The 12,980-nt window shown below is 51.7% G+C and overlaps 1 protein-coding gene across 1 annotated transcript; it reads left to right on the top strand.

Moving 5' to 3' along the window:
- The first annotated feature begins 2 nt into the window (after nt 1–2).
- On the top strand, nt 3–10,165 carry LOC129693715 (zinc finger protein 239-like). Its single transcript, XM_055630493.1, has 2 exons — nt 3–136; nt 8,484–10,165. The coding sequence occupies exons 1-2, from the start codon at nt 50–52 to the stop codon at nt 9,354–9,356; spliced, it is 960 nt and encodes a 319-aa protein (XP_055486468.1). The 5' UTR covers nt 3–49; the 3' UTR covers nt 9,357–10,165.
- Nucleotides 10,166–12,980: the final 2,815 nt, after the last annotated feature.

Genomic DNA, 12,980 nt, shown 5'->3' with positions numbered 1-12,980 from the left:
TCAACTATACGCTCGTCGGACCAGCGCCCTGACGTCGGACGTGCGTCACATGAGGGCGGGGCGAATGGACCACGACGGGACAAGACCACAGGCGGCACCGACCGCCAATCACTGTCATCAAGCGCCGGGAACTCAGGTGGGGACAGCAGCCGCCGCCGCCGCCGCTCAGCCCCGCGTCCTTCCCCCCACCCTCTCCTCCCTTCCTGAGGGCGATCCTACGGCCGGCGAGCCCGGGGGAGAGGGAAGGAGGCACCGTCTGGTCCTCTCACTGTATCGCCCCCTGGTGGCGGGAGGTCACTGCGCAGCGTATCTGGCCCTCTCACTGTATCGCCCCCTCGTGGCGGGAGGTCACTGCACAGCGTATCTGACCATCACTGTATCGCCCCCTGGTGGCGGGAGGTCACTGCGCAGCGTATCTGACCATCACTGTATCGCCCCCTGGTGGCGGGAGGTCACTGCGCAGCGTATCTGACCATCACTGTATCGCCCCCTGGTGGCGGGAGGTCACTGCGCAGCGTATCTGACCATCACTGTATCGCCCCCTGGTGGCGGGAGGTCACTGCGCAGCGTATCTGACCATCACTATCGCCCCCTGGTGGCGGGAGGTCACTGCGCAGCGTATCTGACCATCACTGTATTGCCCCCTGGTGGCGGGAGGTCACTGCGCAGCGTATCTGACCATCACTGTATTGCCCCCTGGTGGCGGGAGGTCACTGCGCAGCGTATCTGACCATCACTGTATTGCCCCCTGGTGGCGGGAGGTCACTGCGCAGCGTATCTGACCATCACTGTATTGCCCCCTGGTGGCGGGAGGTCACTGCGCAGCGTATCTGACCATCACTGTATCGCCCCCTGGTGGCTGGAGACCACGGCGCAGCGTATCTGGCCCTCTCACTGTAGCGCCACCTCGTGGCTGGAGGCCACGGCACACCCGTTCCTTCTCTCCCGCTGAGTTACTTCAGCAATTTGTGTCCTTTTTTCAAAACAAGCATCTGCAGTTCATTATTTTTTAAACCTGTCTGGTTGATCACCTCTGCACCCTCCCCAAAGCTTCCACATCAGTCCTGTAATGGAGTGACCAGAACTGTATGCAATACTCCAAATGCAGGGCTGCCAACTCTCACAAATTGAGTGTGAGAATCACGCATTGGGCCAAATTCTCACTCTCTTACGCTGATCACAAATTTATCATGTTCCGTCGTGAGAAATTCTGTCATCAAAACTCGTATCAAGTGTATGAGCCGCGGGTGTTGGAGAGCCAGGGCTGAAGGAGGGATGGAAGCAGAACCAGAGGCAGAGACAGATGCGGACGGGGAGCCAGGACAGGCGAGTGTTTGCCGAGCTGGCGAGTTGCTCACTGCAGCTCCGTCTATTGAACAGCTCAATGCAAGCCTCAGGGCCATTGGAGGCTTGCACTCCAGCCAACGAGTAGCCGCAGTGCAAGCCTCAGGGCCAAATTCGCCCAGTTGACCGGCATGGGTCAGGCTGCAGCTGGGTGCATCCTGGAGGACAACCAGTGGCTACTGGAAGTAAGTATCAAGCACTGGGTACGGTGGAAGATAGTGGCCTTCAAATGGGGGTGGTTGGAGAAAGCATCCTGCTTGCCTGCTAGATTTTCACTTACTGTAATGCAGCAAAAATGTTCCTGATGTTGGGGGAGTTCAGAACCATGGGTCACCGTTTAAAAATAAAGGGTAGGCCAGTTAGGACTGAGATGAGGACAAACCTTCTTCACGCAGAGAGTTGTAAATCTGTGGAATTCTCTGCCACAGTGGAGGCCAATTCACTGGATGTTTTCAAGATAGAATTACATTTAGCTCTTGGGGCTAGTGAAATCACGGGATATGGGGAAAAAACAGGAAAGAGGTACTGATTTTAGATGAACAGCCATGATCATATTGAATGGCAGTGCTGGCTCGAAGGGCCGAATGACCTATTCCTGCACCTATTTTCTATGTTTCCATGCTTGAGTATATGGCAATAAATCTCAACCTCTTGATTTTGAAGCATTCATGCATGGTGGAGGTATAATGTAATCATAGTGATACAGTGTGAAAACAGGCCCTTCAGCACAACTTGCCCACACCCGCCAACATGTCCCAGCTACACTACCTGCTTTTGGTCCATATACCTCCAAACCTGTCCTATCCATGTATCAGTCTAACTGTTTCCTAAATGTTGGGATAGTCCCAGCCTCAACTACCTCCTCTGGCAGCTTGTTCCATACACCCACCACCCTTTGCGTGGAAAAAGTTACCTCTTGCCTACCCCTTAAAAAGTTACCTCTTAAAAATACTTCAAACAAAAAACGTTGAAATCATACTTCTACAATGAATTAAAACAGGATTTGAATGCATAAAATTTCAAAAAGTCCCTACCATGGGAGGGGGAACACCCCTCTCCCACATCGTCCCCCCACTCGGTTGCTCCACTCCCTCGCCGAGTACCCCCTAGGCCAGTGATGAGCGGCGCTCAGCTCCCCGGCCCCTCCACTTTCAAAAATGCTCCGTGACCCCTGGTTCAGACAGAGAGCATTGCCAGATGTGAGCGGGGAACTGAGGCCAGTTGTCCTTGATGTCTGGATCCCAATGCTCAGCGCGTCGTGTTTCGGAGTTGGCTAATGTTATTGATTTGTAATTAGCCTGATTTGTAATTAGTTGACAAAACCTTAATTTATTAATCCGGAATATCGAGAGGGATGGGATAAGTGTAATATTAAAATGACATGCAAGGTGTCAGGCTGTCTGTCACAACATACAGCCCCGATATCCCATTATTTCCTTCAGTTAAATAGTGAGAAGGTAGCACTATTGTCATTTGCCACTCAACTATTAAGTTTGTTTATCTCACTGCCTATTTCTAAACCCCCCCCTCCCCAAATTCCTTTGATAGGTTGAATAGAAATGTCCCCAATCTTGTTGTTTTATTAATTGAACACGTAGATGAACATCCTCAAGGAGTGTAATCAGATGGAAACTGATTCAGATGTGATGTTTATGAGCTTGTTCAAAGAAGGGGAATATTTTAAAGGAGTGACAGAGATACTTGCTGGGGAATGTGTGAGGAGATTATTATTTGTCTTTAGTTTTAGCTTGAACCAGGATCTTTTTATCATTGTTGTGTTAAGAATACCACAGAAAATATTATGTACTCTTAAGATCGCATTTATAGAATAATATTGCTTAAATATATAGTTATTGGAAAAGTCCCAGCTGAGAGGAAGACAGCAAAATACGGAAAATATTGGGGGTGAAAATTACTTCAGGACAGTTTGTTTGGAAATGAAGGAAATGGTAACAGAATACTTATAAAGCTGAGTGGGTATAATTTTATGAATGAGAAATTGTGTTCAACCAATTGATGACTTCTGACAAAGTAACTAGCATGTTAGATAACAAGGAAGCCAATGGGTGTAGCAAATTTTGTTATAAATGTTATACAAAATTTGGTCTGTGAAGTGCCCCATAAAAGATGCCGCATTAGATAAGCACCTGTGAACTTAAATGTAATAGGTCAAGTCCAGGGGGTCAGATATGGGGCTTTATGTTGGGCCAGATATATTGTCAGTGTAGAGGGGCTAGGAGCAAGGCCAAGTGTTCATCCAGAGTCAATGTCTGGAATAGTTCTAGGTGTGCAATCAAAGCTGGGACAATGGGAGTGTTCAGCACTGGGAACCTAAGCAGCGATGATCAGGGTAGAATAGGGGGCCAGGTGTAAGGCTGGACTCAGGGTTAGGAATGACAGAAGGTATGCAACTGGAGTCAGGGTCAAGAGGAGTACCAGGTGTGCAGTGAGAGCCAGGTTGGACAACTTGGGCCAAGTGCTTGATTATAATCTGATTTCCATACATGAATACACTAAGATCATTCATGTGCTGCACCTGTCGATCAGAGCTTGGCTCTACTGTGGGACGTAACTAGGAATGTAATTTAGCCTAACCTCATTCATAGCCAATCCAATTTAAATCATTCAAGTGTAAGTTTAAAGACTTGCTACAGTATGCACCAGTTTGCCCAATTTCAAGCTGAAAAATGCAACAGCTCCGTACACCTTGGGGACACCTCCTTACCACACACCCTCCCCACACACTCTCTCTCTTGCACTCTCACACACGCTCTCTCTCTCCTTGTATCTAGACTGGGCGTGCATTTCACCCTACACTTGCACTCGGTCCGCCAAGGCCTGTTGAATCTCCCGGTTGCCAACCATTTGAACTCCCCTTCCCACTCCCACACTGATCTTTCTGTCCTGGGCCTCCTGCACTGCCAGAGTGAGGTGAGATGCAAGCTGGAGGAACAGCAGTGTCCAGACACGACACGTAGTCTGTCCATTCCCCTCCAAAGAGCCGGTATAACTCGGCAGGTCAGCCATCCGTGGTGGGAAACGGATGGAGAAGTGTCCCTAACATGGCCTTGGCCCTGTCGAGGAGTGGACAATCAACAGGACTAGCATCTTCTCATTCATACTGTACCCAAGTGAAAATGCAAAGTGAGCCCCGCTGCCCACAGTACCAGCTGGCTGCGACTGGCCCAAAAACCTAAAGACATTTTAAAGTGTTTTTTTTTTAATAAAGCCTCAACGCATTTGTGCCTTACGTAACAATAAAGCAAGTGTTCTTCGGAATGTTGTGCTATCAATAATGAAAGTAAATGCTAACCATCCCCAGAAATGAGAAGAAATTATTCTCGCTTCCATGCGTATCTGCAGTCTGGTGACAGTTTGCAACTAAATCCAGAAAACACACTGGCAAACTCAAAAGTCACATGAAATGCTGGGTCTACAACATTCCCGACCTGCCAAAATTAGCTGACTTATTAACTTCAGCACGTGGGATGAATACTTAAACTGATGCTGAGAATGCAAAGAAACCATTTTAGCCATGGGGAAATGTAATTCCACGTAGCCAGCCAGAGGTAAATGCTAAATTGCAATATATGTAGCCACATGGCTCAATAGCAGTCCTGTCTTTCCACAATGTCAGTACTAGCCCTCCAGAATCCAGTCCCTTTGGCCCACAACACCAGTAGTAGCCCAGGACAAGTCCCTTCAGACCACAACACCTAGAACTCCCAGCCACAGAGGGCATTGGAGGCCAAATCGCTGGATGGATTTAAGAGAGTTAGATAGAGCTCTAGGGGCTAGTGGAATCAAGGGATAGGGGAGAAGGCAGGCACGGGTTATTGATAGGGGACGATCAGCCATTGATCACAATGAATGGCGGTGCTAGCTCGAAGGGCCGAATGGCCTCCTCCTGCACCTATTTTCTATGTAACTTCGGCCCTTCAACTGGGCGGGAACAGTCCATTCAGCCCCAACACCCGTCCTAGCCCCACATCCATCCCCAAAACAGTCCCTTTGGACGGAATGCCTGTACTTGCCCAAGAAAGGTCCTTTCGGCCTGCAATGGCCCCACAACCCACCGCATAAAGACCCTTTAGCCCAGAATGTCCATACTGCCCCTTCAGCCATCCACAAAACAGACCCTTCAGCTCATTATGTCCGTAAATCTCTGCGCCCTTTCCAGCTTTTCTCTCTCGCTCGCTTTCCCCCAATAAAAAAAACTAACCAGAGAACAGTAACAACATTTTTTTAAAACATACTGAAAATAACTAAAACGAGGAAAAGACAGGCAGACAGACCGTTGGCGAGTCTGCCATCGCTGACAACCCCACTCATTGGAATTCTGCTGCAGTGATTTATGAACCTATCCAAACACCTTTTAAAGATTGTGATTGTATCTGCCTCCCTACACCTCCTCCGGCAGCTCGTTCCACATGCCCGCCACTCTTCGCAGTTATTAAACCATAGTCTTTGAGATATCATTAAATTAGGGCAGCCCCCTGACATTCCAAATATTATTAATTTTGAATCTGACTCCAATTGAATTTTAAGTGTTTTAGAAATGATATTGAATATTCCCATCCAGACGTTTTGTGTTTTTATACAGGATACAAAATAATGAGTGGCTTCTTGGAAGTGACATTTATCACAGAGAGGAGAGACAGTTGTAAGATCTTGTTCAATTTGGTCTTTGAGTAGTATACCCTATGCAATACTTTAAATTGTATCAGCCAATGTCTGGCATTTAAAGAACAGTAGTGTAGTGATTCTCTTGAAAGTATCCCTCGCCCTGCGCTGTAACGTCTGGCACCCACACGCCACGCACGGGGGGTTGCCGGCACCCTGTATCTCTGGATACTTTCAAGAGAGAACTAGACAAGGCTCTTAAAGATAGCAGAGTCAGTGGATATGGGGAGAAGGCAGGAACAGGGTACTGATTGGGGATGATCAGCCATGATCACAGTGAATGGCGGTGCTGGCTCGAAGGGCCAAATGGCCTACTCCTGCACCTATTGTCTATGTTTCTGTGAAAGGTCATCGTCCACATTCCCCACAGATGCTGCCTGACCCGCTGACTTACACCAGCTCTCTGTGACCTTTCTTCCCAAGCTGCATGCATATCGCCCCCCACGTGACTCAGCGCCAATCACTGGCGGGGCGGTGCCGGCACTCCCCCTCGGATTGGGGTTGATGTCAGGGTGCCGGTTGTGCATGGCGTGTGTGTGCCAGACTAACGCAGGGTGGGGGTACAGTGCAGGTGGGGGTACTGCAGGGTGGGGATGCAGGGTGCCATGGTACAGTGCAGGGGACCAGTGCAGGGTGGGGGCCAATGCAGGGGTGGGGGCACCAGTGCAGGTGGGGGGTACTGTGCAGGGGTCAGTGCGTCCACGGGGTACAGTGCAGGGTGGGCCTACAGTGCAGGGTGGGGTACAGTGCAGGGGGGTACAGTGCAGGGTGGGGGTACAGTGCAGGGTGCCTGGGTACAGTGCAGGGTGGGGGTACAGTGCAGGGTGGGGGTAGCGTGCAGGGTGGGGTACAGTGCAGGGTGGGGGTACAGTGCAGGGTGGGGGGTGCAGTGCGTGTGGGGTACAGGTGCAGGGTGGGGGGGGGGGGTACAGTGCAGGGGTACAGTGCAGGGTGGGGTACAGTGCAGGGTGGGGGTACAGTGCAGGGTGGGGGTACAGTGCAGGGTGGGGGGTGCAGGGTGGGGGGTACAGTGCAGGGTGGGGGTACAGTGCAGGGTGGGGGTACAGTGCAGGGTGGGGGGTACAGTGCAGGGTGGGGGTACAGTGCAGGGGGGGGTACAGTGCAGGGTGGGGGGTACAGTGCAGGGGTACAGTGCAGGGTGGGGGTACAGTGCAGGGTGGGGGTACAGTGCAGGGTGGGGGGTACAGTGCAGGGGTACAGTGCAGGGTGGGGGTACAGTGCAGGGTGGGGGTACAGTGCAGGGGTACAGTGCAGGGTGGGGGTACAGTGCAGGGTGGGGGTACAGTGCAGGGTGGGGGTACAGTGCAGGGGGGGGTACAGTGCAGGGTGGGGGGTACAGTGCAGGGTGGGGGTTACAGTGCAGGGTGGGGGGTACAGTGCAGGGTGGGGGGTACAGTGCAGGGTGGGGGTACAGTGCAGGGTGGGGGTACAGTGCAGGGTGGGGGGTACAGTGCAGGGTGGGGGGTACAGTGCAGGGGTGGGGGTACAGTGCAGGGTGGGGGGTACAGTGCAGGGTGGGGGTACAGTGCAGGGTGGGGGGTACAGTGCAGGGTGGGGGGTACAGTGCAGGGTGGGGGTACAGTGCAGGGGTACAGTGCAGGGTGGGGGTACAGTGCAGGGTGGGGGTACAGTGCAGGGTGGGGGGGTACAGTGCAGGGTGGGGGTACAGTGCAGGGGTACAGTGCAGGGTGGGGGTACAGTGCAGGGTGGGGGGTACAGTGCAGGGTGGGGGTACAGTGCAGGGTGGGGGTACAGTGCAGGGTGGGGGTACAGTGCAGGGTGGGGGTACAGTGCAGGGCAGGGGTACAGTGCAGGGCAGGGGTACAGTGCAGGGTGGGGGTACAGTGCAGGGTGGGGGTACAGTGCAGGGGGTACAGTGCAGGGCGGCTGGTTGGTCGACGTGGGGGCAAGCGCTTTGCCCAGAGGCTCAACACCGCAGGTCGGTGCGGTCTCCCTTCACCCACTTGCTTCCTCACCCCCCTCCTCAGCGCCTCCTCGCCCTCCCCCTCCCTCAGCCCCCACGCGCACCTCCACCTAGAAACAGAGAAACATAGAAAATAGGTGCAGGAGGAAGCCATTCGGCCCTTCTAGCCAGCACCGCCATTCATTATGATCATGGCTGATCGTCCCCTATCAATAACCCGTGCCTGCCATCTCCCCATATCCCTTGACTCCACTAGCCCCTAGAGCACTATCTAACTCTCTCTTAAATCCATCCAGTGACTTGGCCTCCACTGCCCTCTGTGGCAGGGAATTCCATAAATTCGCAACTCTCTGGGTGAAAAGGTTTTTTTCACCGAGAGCCTGCCCACACTCTCACCCCCCACTGCCCCCCCCCCCCCCCCCCCCCCCCCCACTTCAATCGCTAGTAATGTTGACGCGTTAGTAATGTCCAGTTTGCCATCTTGATGACCCTCTGTGTTCCCCTCCTGCAGGGTTTAGGAGCCATTGTTGGGGACGGAGCTTCGATGGAGGACCACATGACGGGGCACAACAAGGAGGAGTGTTATGAGTGCATCAGCGAGCGCCCCTACACCTGCGCCCAGTGCGGCAAGGGCTTCAGCTGCTCCACCAGCCTGCTGAAACACCAGCACGCCCACACCGGCGAGCGCCCCTACACCTGCATGCAGTGTGGCAAGGGTTTCACAAACTCCACCTATCTGCTGCAGCACCAGCGGATGCATTCCGGCGAGATGCCCTTTACCTGCTCCGACTGCGGAAAGAGCTTCAAGAGGGCGTATGACCTGAAGCGCCACCGACGGGTGCACACGGGCGAGAAGCCCTATGACTGCTCCACCTGCGGGATGAGCTTTTCCCGGTTGTCGGGGCTGCAGCAGCACCAGCAGGTGCACAGTAGTGAGCGGCCCTTCACCTGCTCCAACTGCGACAAAGGCTTCAAGTCGCCGCGGGACCTGAAGGCGCACAAGTTCCTGCACAATAGAGAGCGGCTCTACAGCTGCAGCGACTGCGGCAAGGGCTTCACCCAGTCCCACAGCCTGCTGGTACACCAGCGCAACCACACCGGCGAGCGCCCCTACACCTGCGCCCAGTGTGGCAAGGGCTTCACCCGTTCCACCTACCTGCTGGTGCACCAGCGCACCCACACCGGCGAGCGTCCCTTCACCTGCGCCCAGTGCGGCAAGGGCTTCGCCAGCTCTTCCAGGCTGCTGTCCCACCAGCGGGTGCACGCTGGCGACCGTCACTTCCCCACCCCGGTGTGTGGAGAGCGCTTTACCATGGCCTCCCACGCTGTCTCACCAGCCCATGCACACCAATGGCCAGCCCTACGACTGCCCGTACTGCAGTGAGGCATTTGACAGCTCGCGGGGGTTGCGGCAGCACCGGCGGACCCACGCCGGCGAGCAGCTGCTCCTACTGCAGGAAACGTTCCAAGAACGCACGGGGACTGCGGGAGCAACAGCGAATACACACTGAAGAGAGACACCCTTTGTGTGCGCTGAGTGTGGCATGGATTTCACCCGCATGTCCAGCCTGTGACATGACCTTTGCCCGCTCCTCCAGCCTGCTGGCACACCGTGACGTGGATAGGCACTGTTTAGGTAGACACAAATTGCTGGAAGGAATCAGTAACATTTGGGTCGAGAACCTCTTCAGTCTTGACCTTCTCTCCAGAGATGCTGCCTGTCCCACTGAGTTACTCCAGCACTTTGTGTCCTTTTTTGTAAACCAGCATCTGCAATTCATTGTTTTCAAACCATTCTGGTAAACCACTCTGCACCTTACCCGAAGCCCCCACATCAGCCCTGTAATGGAGTGACCAGAACTGTATGCAATACTACAAATGCTACCTGATCAATGTCCCTTAAAGCTGCACATATACATTCATAGAAACATAGAAAATAGGTGCAGAAGTAGGCCATTCGGCCCTTCGAGCCTGCACCGCCATTCAATATGATCATGGCTGATCATCCAACTCAGTATCCTGTACCTGCCTTCTCTCCGTACCCCCTGATCCCTTTAGCCACAAGGGCCACATCTAACTCCCTCTTAAATATAGCCAATGAACTGGCCTTAACTACCTTCTGCGGGTGAGAATTCCAGAGATTCACCACTCTCTATGTGAAAAAAGTTTTCCTCCTCTCGGTCCTAAAAGAGTTCCCCCCCTTATCCTTAAGCTTGTCCCCCTGCTGGAGCACACCTGGACTTCCCCAACATTTCTAGGGAACAATCTCCTGCAGCATTCTTCAGCGGCTCCCTCTAGCCGACACCTGCCCACTAGGTCCCCCCCTTAACCCTGCTCCTCCTGCTTAGGCCCCAACTGCACCCTTCCCCCCAGTTTTCAGCACGTCTTCCTTCTCTCCTCCATTCTTCGTCATAGACCTGTTCCCCACTGCATGGGAATGGTCTTCAGTGAACTTGTTGTACTACCTAAAGGTCTTCCCCTACTTCGATGTTTCCTTCCCAGCCCTCATGAAATGATGCATTTCCGTTCCACCACTTCTTAATGGTCCCTGAAACTCCTTGCCAGTCTCTTCCCCATGCCTTCTACTCCACCCATACGTCTCCTTATGTCCCTTGGCCCTGCACTCCCAGACTTCCCTTATCCAACCTCCAATCTGTCGGCTTCCAGCTTTTCAAGAAACACTACTACTCTCAAATTTCCCACTGCAAGGAGGCAGCCTCTCTCGCTTGTGGCCTTCATACTCCTGACCGCCTCTTTCTGCCTCAGTTTCCTGCTCTTGGCTCAGTCCCACTTCGCCTCTCTAGTGCACTGTGTAACGGTCTTGGTGCGTCAGCCAAGTCTTTAGTCAGATCTTTGCTTATATCCAGATGCCTTCCCTCCCTTGACTCCTCCCACTCAATCTTTTACTCGTGTACATTATTGGATTTTCCCCCATGCGTTTTATCTTCGAGAACCTTGAAATTATTGCCTCCTCTATCCATTCTAGATGTTCCCTATCCCCTTCTGTTTACTTTCCCCCAAACCCCTGTCCTTTCTCCTTACAGCATCTTCAATTCATCCCAATGCCCTAGCCCTTGCGTCCTTTTTTTTTGGAGTCCCAGAACTCTACAACTCTTCCCCTCTGCTTCTCCCTACCTGGCCACATCTACATTCCAAGAAACCTAGAAATTCTATTTACTTTCTTCGTGCAGGAGTAGGCCTTGTTCCCTCTTCGAGCCTTCCCGCTCCTTCTATTCTACCTCTCAACAAGTTTTCCCTATCCTGTACCTGCCTTCTCTCCCTCTTCCCCCCTGACCGATTTAGTCACTGCCTCTCAATTCCCTGTACTCTCATTCCCCCTTGTTTTCCTATCTCCCTCTACCTTTCCCCTAGCCTTGTTCTGGCCTCCACTTCCCCAACCCTCCCTGATTCACCACTCTGAATTTTGAACAAGCTTTTCCCGTTCCCCCCCTTATCCTTAAGCTGTGCCCCCCTCTTTGTTCTGGACTTCCCCCACCTCGGGAGCAATCTTCTTGCATCTAGCCTGTCCAACCCCTTAAGATTTTGTAAGTTTCTATAAGATCCCCCCTCAATCTTCTATTCTAGCGAGTACAAACCGTCTTTCTTCATATGAAAGTCCTGCCATCCCAGGAATCAGTCTGGTAACCCTTCTCTGTACTGTACACCCTCTATTAGGAGACCAAACCTGTACGCAATACTCCTGGTGTGGTCTCACCAAGACTCTGTACAACTGCAGTAGAACCTCCCTGCTCCTATACTCAAATCCTTTTGCTATGAATGCTAACATACCATTCGCCTTCTTCACTGCCTGCTGCACCTGCATGCCTACTTTTAATGACTGGTGTACCATGACACCCAGGTCTCGTTGCATCTCCACCTTTCCTAATCGGCCACCATTCAGATAATAATCTACTTTCCTGTTTTTGCCACCAAAGTGGATAACCTCACATTTATCCACATTATACTGCATCTGACATGCATTTGCCCACTCATCCATCCAAGTCACCTTGCAGTCTCCTAGCATCCTCCTCACAGCTGACACTGCCCCCCAGCTTCGTGTCATCCGCAAACTTGGAGATGTTGCATTCAATTCCCTCGTCCAAATCATTAATATATATCGTAAATAGCTGGGGTCCTAGAACTGAGCCTTGCGGTACCCCACTAGTCACTGCCTGCCATTGTGAAAAGGACCCGTTTACTCCTACTCTTTGCTTCCTGTCTGCCAGCCAGTTCTTTATCCACATCAATACTGAAGCCCCAATACCGTGTGCTTTAAGTTTGTATACTAATCTCTTATGTGGGACCTTGTCGAAATCCTTCTGAAAGTCCAGATACACCACATCCACTGGTTCTCCTTGATCCACTCTACTAGTTACATCCTCGAAAAATTCTATAAGATTCGTCAGACATGATTTACCCTTCATAAATCCATCCTGACTTTGTCCAATGATTTAACCACTTTCCAAATGTGCTGCTATCCCATCTTTAATAACTGATTCTAGCAGTTTCCCCACTACCGACGTTAGACTAACTGCTCTGTAATTCCCCGTTTTCTCTCTCCCTCCCTTTTTAAAAAGTGGTGTTACATTAGCTACCCTCCAATCCTTAAGAACTACTCCAGAATCTAAAGAGTTTTGAAAAATTATCACTAATGCATCCACTATTTCAGCGGGTACTTCCTTAAGTACTCTGGGATGCAGCCTATCTGGCCCTGGGGATTTATCGGCCTTTAATCCATTCAATTTACCTAACACCACTTCCCGGCTAAGCTGGATTTCACTCAGTTCCTCCATCTCATTTGACCCCCGGTCCCCTGCTATTTCCGGCAGATTATTTATGTCTTTCTTAGTGAAGACAGAACCAAAGTAGTTATTCAATTGGTCTGCCATGTCCTTGTCCCCCATAATCAATTCACCCGTTTCTGACTGCAAGGGACCTACATTTGTTTTAACTAATCTTTTTCTCTTCACATATCTATAAAAGCTTTTGCAGTCAGTTTTTATGTTCC

The sequence above is a fragment of the Leucoraja erinacea genome, unplaced genomic scaffold, assembly GCF_028641065.1.
Source record: "Leucoraja erinacea ecotype New England unplaced genomic scaffold, Leri_hhj_1 Leri_399S, whole genome shotgun sequence".
Lineage (NCBI taxonomy): Eukaryota > Metazoa > Chordata > Chondrichthyes > Rajiformes > Rajidae > Leucoraja > Leucoraja erinaceus.
The sequence above is the reverse complement of the archived record's forward strand: the minus strand, read 5'-3'. Positions and strand labels throughout refer to the sequence as shown.

Coding starts and splice junctions, on each gene's coding strand:
- LOC129693715 (XM_055630493.1), top strand. CDS start 50: ATGAGGGCGGGGCGAATGGACCACGACGGGACAAGACCACAGGCGGCA. Junction 137..8,483: donor ATCAAGCGCCGGGAACTCAG/GTGGGGACAGCA, acceptor CCCCTCCTGCAG/GGTTTAGGAGCCATTGTTGG.